The 16,485-nt window shown below is 32.9% G+C and overlaps 2 protein-coding genes across 2 annotated transcripts; one reads left to right on the top strand and one right to left on the bottom strand.

Moving 5' to 3' along the window:
- Positions 1–166: 166 nt before the first annotated feature.
- LOC123197788 (protein TIC 40, chloroplastic-like) lies at positions 167–9,639 on the bottom strand. Its single transcript, XM_044612180.1, has 14 exons — positions 9,287–9,639; positions 9,114–9,222; positions 8,763–8,820; positions 8,639–8,656; positions 7,151–7,424; positions 6,377–6,477; positions 6,230–6,293; positions 4,079–4,157; positions 3,428–3,468; positions 2,892–2,937; positions 2,077–2,171; positions 1,073–1,176; positions 930–977; positions 167–587 (listed from the first exon to the last, which is right to left on the bottom strand). Exons 1-14 carry the CDS (start codon positions 9,498–9,500, stop codon positions 534–536), a joined length of 1,305 nt encoding a protein of 434 aa, XP_044468115.1. The 5' UTR covers positions 9,501–9,639; the 3' UTR covers positions 167–533.
- A 1,950-nt stretch (positions 9,640–11,589) lies between these two features.
- LOC123197908 (THO complex subunit 4D-like) lies at positions 11,590–16,387 on the top strand. Its single transcript, XM_044612415.1, has 7 exons — positions 11,590–11,764; positions 12,343–12,593; positions 13,455–13,598; positions 13,683–13,751; positions 14,617–14,804; positions 15,719–15,769; positions 16,065–16,387. Exons 2-7 carry the CDS (start codon positions 12,396–12,398, stop codon positions 16,216–16,218), a joined length of 804 nt encoding a protein of 267 aa, XP_044468350.1. The 5' UTR covers positions 11,590–11,764; positions 12,343–12,395; the 3' UTR covers positions 16,219–16,387.
- Positions 16,388–16,485: the final 98 nt, after the last annotated feature.

The following is a 16,485-nucleotide window of genomic DNA, read 5'->3' as shown; positions in this document are numbered from 1 at the left end:
AAAACTAAATGCTGCAAAAATTCAGGATGATGAACATAATCTTTTTACCCAACTTACAATTGCACACACAGCAGGACAGTTTAATGTTCCTGGTCACACAAAAACAGCCGAAAATAGTGCAGACAAAGAACAAGTACAAAGAAAAATTGCAGCAGAGACATGCAAATTCTCAAAAAGTCTGGACACTATATTCACAGTATTCTATTTCATAAATTTCGATTACAGATCTGTTTTCATAAACCAGAAAAGGAAGGAAAAAAAATTAAAAGACATGCATAAGTTTTATAAAAGCATGTATCTGTTTATGCCCAAATAATGCTGAAGTTAATATCTAACTATACTTATAGCTAGCTTACAAAACTTGCAAAACTCACATCATAAAGCCCATCTAATGAAGATTTGCCTAAGAGTCAGCACATTTTTTTTGCATTTCTACTATTTCTCTACTTAGACTGAATACTTATTGCTCTGGATAAAAGAATGAACATGATATACCCCAGATAGCAGCAGCTGTCAACAAACTAAAATCAAGGTCAACCAGTCACCCCAGGGAAGAGTTCTGATATTTTGTTGAAAACATCCATAACCTGATATTCAAAAACAATATAAGTACTAGCAGATGTTGACCAAACAGAATAGAAATCAATGCCTAACACATAAGATTCATGTGCTTGGCTGGTGATGCAACCAATGTGGCAGTAACTATTTAAATTTAACATAAAACAGCAATGTCATATGCAATCATTGATAATCTGATATAACATGTGAAATAGCTACAAAGCTAACTTTGTAATAGAACATATAATTTTGAAGACAAGACACTAGCTGGGAAACAATTTTTAATGCAAGAAACTTCCAAGTTATGAACGGAAAGAAGTTACTCTTATGAACGGTAAAGAGATTCAAATTTCACAACAATAAAGACATACCTCCTTGTCGTTTTGATATTTTGCAATGCTCATTGGGTTCTGTGAGCACTGCAGATTGCATTCCAATGTTAGAAAAATAAACATTATCCAGGAAAACGAAAGGCTAAAAGATTATTTTTAAGTACTAAGGGTGTATCACATACATCCATTATGGCCGCCTGAACTCTTGGGTTCTGAAATGCCATGGCAACATCAGGATTAGCCATAATCTTAGCAATAACTTCTTCAGGTGTAAGTCCAATCTGATCTGTGAAAATAACAAGAAAAAGAGGGGTCGTAACTCATAAGTTATTAATTGACTTATAAGCTTTCACCATTTTCATCACTACAAAGCTATCACATAAAGATAAACCTTTTCATCACTGATAGATTCGTCAAACTAAAACAGGAACTTGTAGGAGAAACCAAAGAATGAATAATTTCTTGATTTATCATTCTATAAATTAGGTCTAGGCTCTTATCAACATTGTTAATAAGAACAAAAAAATCTAAATTTTCCACTAAAACATTCATGAAACTTATTTTATAATTCCATAAATTGGGTCTTTTGTTTCCTTTCCTACATAAATTGTCTTCATTAATAGCATAATCTTTATCATTTTGTTTAGCATACTTACAAGTTATTAGTATATAAAATTGCCTTATGTTCATCAAAATACGATCATATATATGTTATCAACATATATCTTAGATTTGTATGACCTACACTAAGCCTGACTAACAATTTAATACACATTAGCGTAATGTGGAGATCTATAAGATAAATGATTTTCAAATAGCACCATCCAAACCTAGAGAATATAATAATAATACCAATAGCAATGTACTTAAACTAAAATGAGCTTTATGCTAATCAAACTCACTAATGAAATGGTGAGTATCCTAGGGCCCCACAACATCCTACATATGTCAAGCAACTTTAGAAAGTGTTGTTCTTTTATCTCTTTTAACTTCCATCTGCTTGGAAGTGACTATATACCAAATAAAGCAAAATGAAGAATAAGTGAAGGGTAATATATGGGAGGCACTCAGGTAAGACAACTCATTTGAACTGGCCATCATATTCATAAGTAGACCATCAAAGACTTTTCTCGGATATTTTACCTTTCCAGCCTAAAGAATTGCAAATAGTTAATTTCAAACTTACCAAATTGCTGCTTGATGTCAGGACTGTTAAGATCAAAATTCTTCAGGGTATCCATCATCCTCTTGTCCCATTCTTCACTTCCAGACATATTGTTCCTAGAACAAACGCCAGTTGTAGAAAAACAATTTAAATCCACAATATAACCAATTTCAGACAAGTGATCAGTGCACAAGAATAAAATTTTGCAATTAAACACTTCAAGCATGGTGCTGGTTCAAAAACAGTACTGGTTCTAATATCTAAAACCAAGAGAAGGCAAACATAAAATAATACAAACTCGTATAAAAATTAACTTCCAAAGAAGATTAATGTTATCAGAAATAATACCAACCAAGAAAGAGTTTCAAAACTAAAATTATAATTAAGCATTCAATACATAAAAGCACCAATATGAATTAAGAAATTGCAACTGCTACCATCAGGGAAAAAAATTTAAGAGCTTTAAAGACATAATGCCTCCATGTACATTAAGAATTAATAGAAGCCAAATGTAAAGTTGAAAGAACCAATTCCAGGCCAAAGAATGTCAGTTTCAACTTCCAAAAGAAAGCCCTAACTTTTAAGACTCTTAATGGACTAGTGGCTTATCGAACAACAGCTAGGAGCAAAGAAATACGCATACTACCTATTAAAAATTTGAAAAAGTAAAAAACATGAACCATATGTCGATAAATCCAAGATTTAATGCTCATAAAACCTGAGATAAACTAAAACCACAGATACAACTATTTATAACTTCCAGGACACAATACATTAATGAGGCCAATAAGCTTTTCCACAACACTAATCAAACCAAGAAGTTGAAAATAGCTTACAGCATTTCCTCCAATTGTTGACGATATTGAGGATTCTGTAGCATCCCTATTAAACAATATGCATGGCCAAAAAGGTAAACATTAATTAACATGCATACCAGATGCAAATTCAAAATGTAAGTATGTGCTCACAAAAGAATAAGCAACAAAAGATAAGAAAGAACTGTGAAACCCAATAAAAGTAGTTTTATAAAATGGTGGAAGATTAATGTTGGAACATTTAAAATGTACTCAGCAATTCCATGCAATGAATTCATTCTGTCAGAAACTGTAATATAAAGAGGCCCACAGAATTCAGTTCTATGACTTGAGAGTGAAAGCACAACAAAGCTTCATAAACCCTGAGTAAGCTCTGAAATGAAAAAGTCGACTACAAATTCAAATACTTCTAAACATATTCCTGTAATTATCTTACAGGATTACAGTACAAAATGATGATACTTCCACCTAAACAGCATTCTCTCATCTAAAACTTTAACAAGAGAAGAACCAAAACCTAAAATTCTCAGAAAAAGAAGTGCTATTGAATGACTTACACTTAAAAGTAGTAGGATTCCTCATCTCCTCAGGCAAATATCTACAAGAATATGAACAGAATTAGATTGTCTCATGACAACGGAAAAAAATTGCTTAAAAGTCCACTTACTTTGGATTTAAGTTTCTTAGGAACCAAGTATGCAAATAGAGATTAGATATAGATGCCATAATAGCACACAACAAGATTTGCTTAGCATAACTTCAAGCATTGATTATTTTTATTTCCTGTTCTATTTCTATTCCCTGTAGGTAAAAGCCTTTTATTCTTGGACTAGCAGCTTTTTAAGAGCCCTGTTTGATGGAAATTGCAGAAAAATGCTAAACTTCAGATAAACAGATTTTCTTCCTTTAAACCAAATTTCTCCATGGGCCAATAGTACTTGTAAGGCAACAGGTTGCTGCAAACACAGAATTAATTCTGGCATCAGGGCCCATTAGATCAATACACAGGCTTATGATTATTGTCATCAAGATTGGTACAGAACTGACAATCTCATATAGAACAGAGTTTTGAACTTCAAACATACTTAAATCAACATGCCAACACAAAGTCAAGGATCAAAATTAGAAAATCACAAATAGTGGAACCAAGATCATCCTATAGGAACAATTAGAAGAGACATTATAATATAAGGGCAAAGCTATTTTACGGATAAACCATCTTCTGCACTGTTGGATCTTCCATCATTTTCTCCAAAGTTTCCACTGACAAGGCACCTTTCTTTTCTCCTGTCCACATATAAATAAGAAGATAAGATCTCTAACTCAGAGAAAACAGTGAAATGATGCAAGCTTGTACTGGAGTTGACCTTCCACCTTTGAAGTGGAATGATGCAAGCAACTTCCACCTTCATTTATTTCTTTTTGGGTAAAAATTACTATCTAACATCTTAATCACCAACATTATTCCCAAAAAGTACAGCTGGTGAAAATATGAGTGGTAATTAAAGAATACATTGGAATGAAACCCACAAATACAGATAAGATTGGAGCTGATATATATCACATGATAATTTTGAAGTCAATGTCTTTCTGAATATCAGAACAATTGGTTAACATGTCATTTTTGTCCTCGAAATCATGAAACTCAAATAGTATTGCCATAATGTCTCAAGGACATTGAGTTAGACAACAAACTCTCATATGTAACTTATTCCAATTCTTGTCCATTTTGAATGTCTATTTTATTGATACTCTTCACTATGCTTTAATTGAAATCTACCTTCACAGCATAATTTATTTCTATAGAGAACAGTAGGATTTTATTAGACAAAAAATTACATGATAACATAATTACTCTGCTTTTCTAGTCATTACTCAAGCATTAAAGGCTTAACTTCTAACAAAGCAGAAGTCACCAATTTGTGATGACAAGAAGGCACTTGATCCTTTTAAAATAGTGGCCAGAGAAAACAAGGATAAATCATCATTGAAAATATTTAACAGTTCCCTACATTGACAAACACAAGATCTTACCCCTATAGGATGACTGACAACACATATTAAGATACTATTTCTTCTCTCAAATAATAATTTAATAAGCAAATAAACAGCAAAGAGATAGACAGCAGAATCAAAAGTATGACCTACAACCATCAAAACCAATAAAACACAAGTTATACGATTCAAAAAGAAGCTAAACTTACATTGCCAATTCTAAATTTGGAAAACCAAGCTAAATTATTCACTTATTTCTTCTTTAATGGAACAAATGCTACAACAAACCCTATAAATTCACAAGGTTTAGAAGCCTCTACAGCCCCTCCTTGATAAGTGCTTGGAAGTGCACTTATTGTTTTTCAGGAATTAGGTTTAATTCAAGTGATTAGGCGTAATTATCTGATAAATACGTCTTTCAAAATCGAGGGTATGTTTTGTGTGTTTTCAGGTCTCAAGTGTTCAAGGAATGATGTTTCGATGAAAAATGAGGTAAAGGAAGATATGGAGATCCAAATGAAAAATTTTTAAATTCAAGGTTGTGCCTCAACAAGAAAAGAGTGTCATGGCATGATTGGACAAAAGTATAATGCCACAGCGGTGGAAAATGGATGTCACGGCGCATTCAAAGCAAAAGTTTAGTGTCGCGGTGGGATAAAAGTGATGTCATGGTGCATGAACTAGGACAATAAGCAAAAGTTCAGGTTTCCTTGTTTTATTGGAATTCCATAATTTAATCTGATTAGGATTCCTCAAGACACTTGTACATGAACTAGGAATATAAATAAATCCTTTTTTAGCAAAATAAAAGAAGAGAGCCGTGGGAGACAAAGTGGATTACAAGCAGACAAGAGTAATAGCAATCCAAAGTGAAGATTTAGCAAATTGAGGCACAGCACTCCCTTCTCATAAGTTGGAGCGTAGAGCAAGATATTAAACCACATCTAAGAAAGGGAAGGTAGGAACGGCCAGAAACATCATTGGAATCATCATGTCAAGGAAACAAGCAAGCACTGGTGTTCCATGGAAATTCATCCAACAAATAAACTAGAAAAAACTTGCGCAAAAACCATAAAAAATTATAACTTTTTCTTAAAAATTCAAATAAGCTACATGCCCCACCGTAAGCACACAATGTTCATATAACATACCTTAACCTACCACCATAAAAAAATGAATTCATTCATTTTAGGAGAATAAAATAAAATTTCCAATTTAGAAAACTGTATGTTATATCTTAAAATTCATTGGTACATAAAAATTATAATATTGAGAGCAGATACAGTCTGTGAGTTTATATTATGCAACAAGAAAAAGGCATTTCAGCTGGAAGGCACGTAACATGGTTAACACTATTGGCTTACCTGTAGATTGTGCCCCTTGAGAATCACCAAAACCCTGCTTGAAAGCAGCTCCATTTTGTGTAGACTTCACAAAATTACAAAATAGTTGAATCTCAGAAAAATTATTCCAACCACAATTTATAGAAACAGCTAACTGACAACACTTACATCCTGGAACTGAGAATCCTTGGATGAACTTGTTTCTGAATCTTCAAAGTTTTCAAAAGGAATTCTTTGCATGGTGTCATCTGGGGAAACATCAACAAAAGCTGCAAGTAGCAGTCGTATAAGGATTCCTTACAGGAAACTATCAAAAATCACATAAGCATACTAAAATAGCAGTATATCAAGGATTGACTGACCAAATGAAATGGCCAATATTAGTCAACAATTGTTCACTTTCAGCAGGTCACAAATGCCTAGGTATTAATATTGCATTTCTAATAATAAGATCTAATCATATTTGTAAACTGCCATCTCATGCACACAAACACACACAAAAGTCAGAGCTAGCTCTCAAAACAAATTCAATACTATCGAAATATATCAAAAACTTAAAATTAGTTCTTTTACTTAAAAATTTTCATTTTCTTGGATGCAATAGAAGAACACTGAAAAATAAACCGATTGTATTTGCACACTATTCAAATATCAACAATGTGAACAATTTCCAGATTTCCAGGTTCAAATTAGAAACTTATTTGAAACCTTAACCTCTCTGATTGTCAAAATTATAATTTATTGATCAAGATAAATTCAGATATTCACATAATAATGACAAAGCAAATATAACAAAATAACAAATGACAAAACTTGTTGGACTGTTTCTTGAAGCACTTAATTTAAAAAAGAAATAAAAGCATGTTTGTATTGTAAGGATTACAAAGCATAATATATTGACAGATAACTTATATTAGAGGTAAGCATGAACTCCTTTCCTACCATATTTCTTTGGCTCCTCCTTCACTTCTGTTTCACTCTTAAATTCTGTTTCATTTTTTACATCGGTGGCTGAAGCAGCTTCCACTTTAGTAGCAGGTACATCAACTGTAACTGAAGGTTGAGTAGCAGGTGAAAAAGGTGCACCAGGCCCTGAAGGTGACGGAGTTGGAAAGGGAAAAGGTGATCCCGGAGAAAAGGCAGCATTCCTAAATTGGTTGTTCTGAGTATTCATCTGGTTCATCATTGTTTTCATAGCTTGTTGCATTGCATATTGCTGAAAGACAATTAAAAAAACATGCACAGTCAAATTTTCAACAGTCACACGGTATGAACATTTTGCACCTCTGCATGTAAGTAAATGAACCATTGATCTGATAAAGACAGATCAACATGGCTTATTCTCATCAAAAAAGCCTTCTTTGAACAAAACCTAGAGTCTCTTTATGTGTTCAATCCAAAAAAAGTAAGGAAAATTCTAAACCTGACTGAGACATGTCCTACATGTGACTAGGTGTAACACAAACACACCACGTTCAACAGAAAAAGTATTCTCTTTTAAGAGTCCATGAAACTTAAAATTTTAGACACCAAACTCTTCCACTGCAGAAAATTAGTAAGTGAGACTCATGAACAGGCTAAGCCATCCATATTAATGACTATGATTATCTAGGTGATAAAACACATGAACTTGAAAGTAAAAAGGGGAACCGCATTCTTACCAACAAACACAGAGAGCCTTCTAGAATCAGAGCAAAAATGAAATTAAATAATTACAGCAAAGATAACAGCGAAGAATTTTTTTTTTCAACTGAAAATACAAGAAGTTAAAACAGAAAACTCAGGAAGGAAGATTGTATGAGAGAAAGATCCAGCAAGACTATCACTGAAGAATCAAATCCACGTAATGTATGTCCAGTAATTAACAATGACTAATACAAGATTACTTTTATTTTCTCTTCAGGGAAATAATTCTGAATGAGGAATTCTCAACAGAGTGCAAGCACCCAGATGCTACGATCTGATGATGAGGTTTCAATTTCAGAATAAAAGTTTATATCTGACTCTAACAAAGAGATAAAGCACCTAAGTCCATCTGCAGAAAATATGAAACTCAGCCTCTATTAAACAGGTCATACTCAAATATGGGCATTAATGAACAAAATGATTCCAGAACAAACTTCCCATAAACAAACAACTATAACCAAACAACTTAAAGTTTCATGCCTAATCATTCACACAATTTATATGTCAAACACATAAAGCATCTAACATGTACAACAGACAAACTCAGCAGAAACTTATAGCATGGTTATAAACCCTTGAATTACGAAATGAACTTGTGTCCTTGCCCAGACACAACAATCTTTCAGGCTGGCCATAAAATTGTCATTTGCATTGCTTCATCAGCAAGCTCACCTGCTCCTTCTACAAAACTAATACAACTCACATAGCCGTACATATTGGACTCCAAATGAATGGAACACTCACCTTCAATCTCGATGCTGCCTGTCAATTCATTCAGTTGATTAAAATATAATATATCTATAAAAGCTTTCTGGTAAGTGTATCCAATAGTGAACTTAAAACAAGGTAAGCAAATACTTGTACTCACAAATGAAAATAGCGCTGAGAGACCAACACCCACTCCAACCCAAAACAGAGGCGAACCTCTACATAGGGAACCAAAACAAGAACTTTAAACTAAATACAATAAAGATAAAAACCAAAGAAAAGAAACGGAGCACTTTGTAAAAAAGCATTTCAGTGATTTTGCAAAGCACTGAAAGAAAACAATTATGAATACTTCCTCAGAAAATGCTTCAAGCCCTATCCTATCCCAAGAACGTTTCTTCATTGAAAAAATAAGAAGCAGCCCAAACAAAAGAAAACGTCTAATGGGTATCCAATTTAATAGCTTTTTTTCAAATAAATTTAAAAAAAAAAGAAAAAAAAAAAGAATTACACGCTCGATGATGGTGGCGGCACTGTTAAATTCGGATTAACGCCGACTGAAGAAGTATGCTGACCACTTGAAGAAGATAAATTGGCGAAAGCATCCGCACCAGCTTTCCCTGTCAATCAAAGCAAGTCAAAACCACATAATTAAATTGATTAGACGGGGCAAAGAAAACGCACCGTTTTGGACCATTCGACGAGGACCGGCACGAGCACAGACGGAAATTTTAGAGATCCTGGCCGCAATTCTCGAAGAATGAAGCGTAAAGGGCATAGCACAGGAAGAGTTTCTTCTGAGTCTAGAAATTTCTCTGGTAGGGTTCCTGAAGCCAGTGTTAGCAAACACTAGTTTCGGACTTGGAGATGAAACCAAGGCCATGTTTAGGTTTTCCATTGTCTCTCAATTTTTCAAAAAACCACTGAAAACATGTATCAAAGACGAAGAAGAAGTAGACTACTATATTTAGTGTAAAGAAAACGAAGAGATGATTTCTTGCACAGGTCTTTGGGGTTTCAACGGAGCATGAACATGATTGAAGAACCTAGTTTTAGTGTTATTTCGGGATCCAATTATTGGGCTTTCTCTGTCAGGCCCAGATCGTAATGATTAAGGGTATCATCCTGAATATATTATTTGAAGTAAATCACATTTTCTCACTCCAGCTCTAACCTAAAACCTTTTTCACGGTTCATGCTATAATACTTTTTCATTTAAAATCAAATTTTATTAACAAATAAAACCTGACCCAATGGTCGAAAATAAAATTATAATTTTACTCTACAATTTTATTTTTAAAATTATTATATAATAACATCAAATTTATACAATTTAAAAATAAAACTTATTTAAATATTCAAATTACCTAATAATCCCCTAATTATTATTATTATATCATTAAAAAATTAAGCAATATGTAATAAATAAGTAATATAAATATTATATTACTAACTAATAGAACATTAACTAATTTCAAAATATATAAGAATGAACATGATAATTTTTAAATAAACGGTGTCATGGTTGTGTTTTCCAAAAGAAAAAAGTGTTAATAATGTAAAATCATGTGTTTTGAAAGTGAAATATAATTTTTTAAAATTGAGGGTGTTTTTAAAATTTTAAAAACTTTAATATGCACCTCATTAGTTTTAAAATGATAATTGCATATCCAAAAAATTGAAAAGAATGCAACAAATTAAGAGTTAAATTCATATTACATACTATTTAACAATATTAGTATTTTTAAAATACATGGGGATGAGTATGATAATTTCTAAAAGCAGTATTATATGTATAAATAATATATATAATTTTATACATAAAAAATGATATTTTATCACATGATTGGATAGTTTTAATTTAAAGATAAAAGAACATTTACTCGTATTATAATATATCATTATTTATATATAAAATTGTGTATATAATTTTATTGAATTTCTAAAAGAGTTTCGTCGTGACTAGGATTTTCAAAAGATTTTAGAGATTGATTTGTGAGAGTTTTCAAACTATTTAAAGGTTAAATTGTTATGTTTAAAATATTTAGGTTTGATATATAAAAGAATTTTTTTTCAATGTTAATGAAAGGTAAATTTACTATTTTGCCTTTACACTGTCAGTTTGTTTAAAATATTTTAAAAAAACTAAATATTTATCACATTTTTTCCCTAAATTTAAAAATCTAAAAATTTGATCCCACCCAAAGTTTAAAAAATAATTATTTCCCCCTAAAGTTTTTCAATCATTGGTATTGACAATTAGAGACAATGATGATTGTGTTCTCTCTCTCCTGTATCTTCTCTCTACTTTAGTCATTATCAACTGTCTTAGTCGAAGATAAAGATAAAATCATATTTGTATTATCTTCATATCGGACAAAGACGATGAATTATCATCCTCTAAGACAAACATAAACGTTTTCATCTCAATAATAGTAAGAGATGGATCAAGATGAAGAGAGAAGCTAGGAGGAACAAAGAACACAACTTTTGAGTTCTCTAGAGCTCGATAATGGTAATTGAAAAAGTTTTAGAAAAAAAATACTTATTTTTCAAATTTTGGATATAGTAAATTTATTAAAATTTTAAATATAAAAAAATTAATTTTTAAAATATTTTTATTAAATAATAATTTTACTTTTAACAATAAATCTAAAAATTAATGAATATATGGGTTTTTAAATTTTTAAAGTTAATTAATAAAAACTTGGAAAAAATGTACTCTTCGGGTGGGAATAAGCCCTCTGGCCGTCCAATATTTCAACAAAACTTAAATTTTTTGGATACATCCGCATAATCCATTAAAGTCATTTAAAATGTTTAAATGCATAAAAAAAAAATATTTTAATTAGTTTTTCTAAAATTTATACCTCTTCAATTATAGCAAAGTGCTGTTTGAGCTTTGACGTGGAAGCATTTGACTGGCGGACATTAAATAGAATCCAACGTATAAATAAAACCGTAATCTGAGAGAAGCATCTGAGTCAATGGGCATCTCGAAGACTTGCGGGCCCTTCCGGGTAGAAGCCCAACTCACAAACCTTAGAAAAACATAATTTGTCTAAGAATCCCGTGATCTTAATCGCTACTCTCTTATTTTCTCATTTTTACACTTTTATTTGATCTTCGGCTTCGCCAACCTCTTTACATCTGCAATTTCAGGTATTATTTTTCAGATCACAAATCTTGTTTGTTAGTTTATGTTGAACCTTTCTTTTGGTTAAAAATTATGATTTTTTCTTATTTGATTTATGTTATCATTCGCATCACACGTCGGATTTGAGGCTTGCAGGTCTTGTATGAGATTAATTAATTTCTTTTTTAAATTTTCGTTTGGAAATTCTAACTTAATTCAAAATTTGGTTGATTATTGTTAATTATTTTAAAAGTAAGTAGTTATCAGCGATAGTGCATGTCAGGTTATGTGCTTTTTCTATAAAATTTTCTCATTTGAATTTTTTATTTTCTCTGTTTGGGGTTGAGAATCATAACACTTTGTGAAAAGTAACGTGAATATCTTATTTGTTGAATTTGAGTTTTCAAGCTGGTGATAGCTCCAGTTCTTATGGAGCATGATTCGAGTCTTGTTTGAAATTTCAGATCGAAAGTTTATTGCGGGGGTGTTGTTTGATGGTTCTTTGTGTTTAATTGAACTTGTCTTTATTTTAGCTTCCCTGGAGAAAGAATGTGGCCATGATGCCGTTGGTTTTTATTAGTCATCTCATGTCATTCATGCTTAGGTTTGCTGGTTTATTTGCTTTTTAAGAAGATTGAAATTTGTGCTTCTAATCCAATGGCTACAAGCATGGACATGTCTCTTGATGACATAATAAAGAGCAGGAAAAAGAATGGTAGAGTTAGAGGGCAAGGCAGAGCCCCTCGTGGCCGCAGTGGCGCAGGAAGTTCTTTTAACAGTGGAAGAATGCCAGGGCCTGTTCGTAGAGGTCCTCTCACAGCGAAAGCTCAGCCAACATCATATACCATTGCCAAGGCAAGCTCAAAAACTGTGGATGTTATATACGGATGATGAAAATTTAATAAGCATAAGAAACTCATATACGAGAGGATCTCTGAACCTCTTTTGGATTTTCAGAGGGGATTTTAAATGTTATATCGATCATGAAGAAGCTTGTTTTGGCTCGAATACTAAGTTTATCACCACCTGTTGCATTTCTACCACTATCTTCATGATTTATTTATAATTATGAGTTATTTGGATGAATCCTGGGGACTTTGCTATCAGATCTCATAAATATATGCCGAAGTGCTCCAGTGCCACATTAAGTTATTATGCTACCTACTAGCATTTTTTGTGAAGGAGCTTCAATAGGTGAACAATAAAAATGGTGCTCATCAGTAGCTTAACATCGTTTAAGAATTACTGCAGTCAAGTTCTCTATATCTACGTACAATCATATCATGTTGTTTCATTCACGTTAGTGTTTCATGGCCGGTGGTTTAGACTCGGAGTTTATTACTGGATCCACATCCTATGTGCGGACTTCCTTCAGTGCAGGATTTCAGTTACTGTTTTAGTTCATGGCATTTTTGCAAAGGAGCTTCCTTCGCTTAACTTCAGAACTGGAGCTCTCACAATTAGCATAGCAACACTTTGTATGCAGTGGGTCAAATCTTTTACTGCCATCTACGATCTGTTAACTCAATTGCTGGTGTCTGATTACTGGGTTGCTTGAGCTTTTACCTAACTGGATTCTACTTGTTAGTGGCTTCTTTTGTTCTGTTGGAATTTTTCTGATATCTGGTTGATATTAAAGAGTTGTGAATCATTTTGCTATCTTGTCATTAGCTGACTTGTTTTTCTCCCACTGGGTTTTTTTCCTGCTTTTATCAGTCTTTTCGCAGAGCCAAGAGTTTTCCCTGGCAACATGATTTGTTTGAAGACAGCCTTAGAGCTGCAGGAATATCTGGAGTAGAAGTTGGTGCAAAGTTATGTGTTTCAAACTTGCATATTGGGGTGACCAATGAAGATATAAGGGTACAACTTGAACTATATGTTCTAATCACAAATACCCTGAAAGATTTTTGAAAAATTCCTCATGGATATTGGTGTGCATCTCAGGTACTTTTCTCTGAGATTGGAGAACTGAAACGATATGCTATTCATTATGACAAGAATGGTCGTCCCAGTGTAAGACATTTTTCAAGTGCCCATTTTTTTTTCAGTTTTTTGCTTTTTATTCTGGTTCTGTTTTGTTTTCTGTCCAGTGATTTTGATGTCATTTCTTCCATGAGGTGAAGATGATGTGTTAGATATATGCTGAATATGTTTTGCATCATACTGGGATCGTTATTTGTTAGAATAGCAGAAAATAACATATATATACAATTAAAACCAAATTTGGATCTGTTTACCTGCATATTTTTCTGTTGGATATCCTTTATTTGTCTTCTATACTGTGCTTTAGTTTCCAATAAGGTCTTGTAGCTTTACTGGAAAAAAGGATGGGTGGCTTGGTTGGTTGTCGTAATCTCTTTTGTTATTAGGGTATATGTACGACTATATGTCTATGTACACATGTTCATCGCTGTACATATATGGAAATGGATAGCTATGGATAGACAGTACCGTCAATGGAGCACGAAATATATTAGCAATCTTGTTTTAGATGTTTTGCCTCATGAACACCATATTCAATTTGTATATTTGGACTTGGAGATGCCATATTATTCTGGATCTATTTTTCTATATTTCTTCTGCTTCACTCTCTTATCCCTCTTTTCTACTGGTTCATTCCCTGACTTGGCTAACTGTATATTTTCTGTTAGTTTCTAGATTTTTGTGCAGCCTCTATCTATTGTATCACGTGATTTAGATTTCGTATCCAATGCCTGAATTTTTCTAGATATTTTAATGATGTGGTACTGTATTTCTTCAATTATATAATTGACTGAAAATATCCGATTGCTGTTGTTTTAGCCTATTACTTCGATGATTTGTCATTATTCTTGTTTTACCTCCAAGTAAATTGCTTAATGCTTGTTGTATGTTTCAGGGTTCAGCTGAAGTTGTGTATACCAGAAGAAGTGATGCATTTGCGGCTCTTAAGCGGTATAACAATGTGTTGCTTGATGGAAAGCTCATGAAAATTGAAATTGTGGGCCCCAATGCGGAAGTGCCCATTTCAGCTCGTGTGAATGTAAGCGGAGCGAATGGAAGGCGAAAGAGGACAGTGGTTATGACGTATGTGGATATGATTTATTTATTCTTTTATATTAAAAAGTACTTATGATTGGCTCATGATGTGATGTTGAGCTAATTGACATTATTTATTGTGTTTTCTGGATTTGCATCTGGTCATTCAAGTGTTTCAGGGGCTGGTTATGATTTTTGAAATCAATGATTATGGTTGTTTGGTATTCACATATTTGTGTCTGCTGATTGAACCAGGATTACTAACAATTAGTGGTCTTGAATTTATTTATGATATTAATTGCTGCATTTTATACATGTTTACTTTAGTTAACCAGAATCACTAACTATTAGTAGTCTAATATCACTAGAATAGAAATTACTGATAATAGGAGACTATCCATATTTATACTTCTCCTGGAACTATTACCCTTTTTTATGATATCAGTTGTTGTATTTATTGCACGATTACTTTGTTTTGACATTCAGGGATCTAGGGTTGTTAGAACAGCTTGTTCACCTTTGTGTAAATCTTTTTTCTCAATAGTATTCATTCTTCATCTCATTTTTTTTATTGAAACAATATATTTTCCAAATACACATTATTAACATTAATTGTACCCTTTGGGAAATAATTGGTTTTGTTGGGTTTGATGATATATATTGTTTATTACCAAATTGTATGGTGTTTCTTTATGCATGATGTGAAAATATCCAAGTTTATATTTAGAATAACATTTATGGTTCCCTATGTCGATGATCATATACAATTTTGTAAGTTGCTTCTGATTTATCACCTCACCCGGATGAACTATATAACTCTAGTCTCTTATATATTTAATCTATATCCTTTGAAACATAGCACATATGGAACTTTCATTTAATTTCCTCTCTGATGTATTTCTATTCTTGTTGATTTTTAATATTATACTTTGCTCTGTACTGACAGTTGATATTTTACGCAGGCCTGGATCTGGTCATCCAGTGGGCTCTGCTATTATAAATCGTGGTTCTGGGTAAGTTTTTTGATGAAGATTCTGACACTGCCTTGTTTTACCCTTACATTGGCTTTAGTATTTTTTATGGTTTGCCATTATGATATTATCAAAAGCTTTTCTTGGTGGGTAGTTTTATTTTTTTCAATCCGGAATATATCGCAAATTATTGTGGCATATCTGATTGCTTGGTACATTTTCTTTTGTTTTGATCCAGTCCTGCCAAGTTGAGTATGGCCTGTGCTTCAGTAACTAAATCTTGTGCATGGGATATATTTGATATTAGTGATTGATATGTTGTTGGTTGTTGCCACAGTCAGAGCCGTCGTGGATATGTGAGGAATAACCGTGGCCGTGGCCGTGGCCGTGGTCGTGGTAATGGCCAGGGGAAGAAGAAGCCTGTTGATAAGTCAGCCGCTGAACTAGACAAAGAACTGGACAAATATCATGCAGAAGCGATGCAGAGTTAGTTGATTTTCAAGCAGTGTAAATGTGCAAAATGATCTATTACTGATGTGGTATTTTTCCAGTCTGCCTTATCTTGATGCATGTGTTTGCCTTCAATTACTGATACATTCTAGCTTAGTGTAAATGAAGCAGTTGGATTTTATGAGAATATGGCATTTGATCATTAATTCATATCTTAGTCCTTTTTATGATTCCCTACATCACTAATTGTCTCTCCCACCACTACATTTCATGTGCATTAATCGTTGCTAAATGGCAGTGCTTAATAT

This window comes from Mangifera indica, chromosome 15, assembly GCF_011075055.1.
Source record: "Mangifera indica cultivar Alphonso chromosome 15, CATAS_Mindica_2.1, whole genome shotgun sequence".
Taxonomy (NCBI): Eukaryota; Viridiplantae; Streptophyta; class Magnoliopsida; order Sapindales; family Anacardiaceae; genus Mangifera; species Mangifera indica.
The sequence above is the reverse complement of the archived record's forward strand: the minus strand, read 5'-3'. Positions and strand labels throughout refer to the sequence as shown.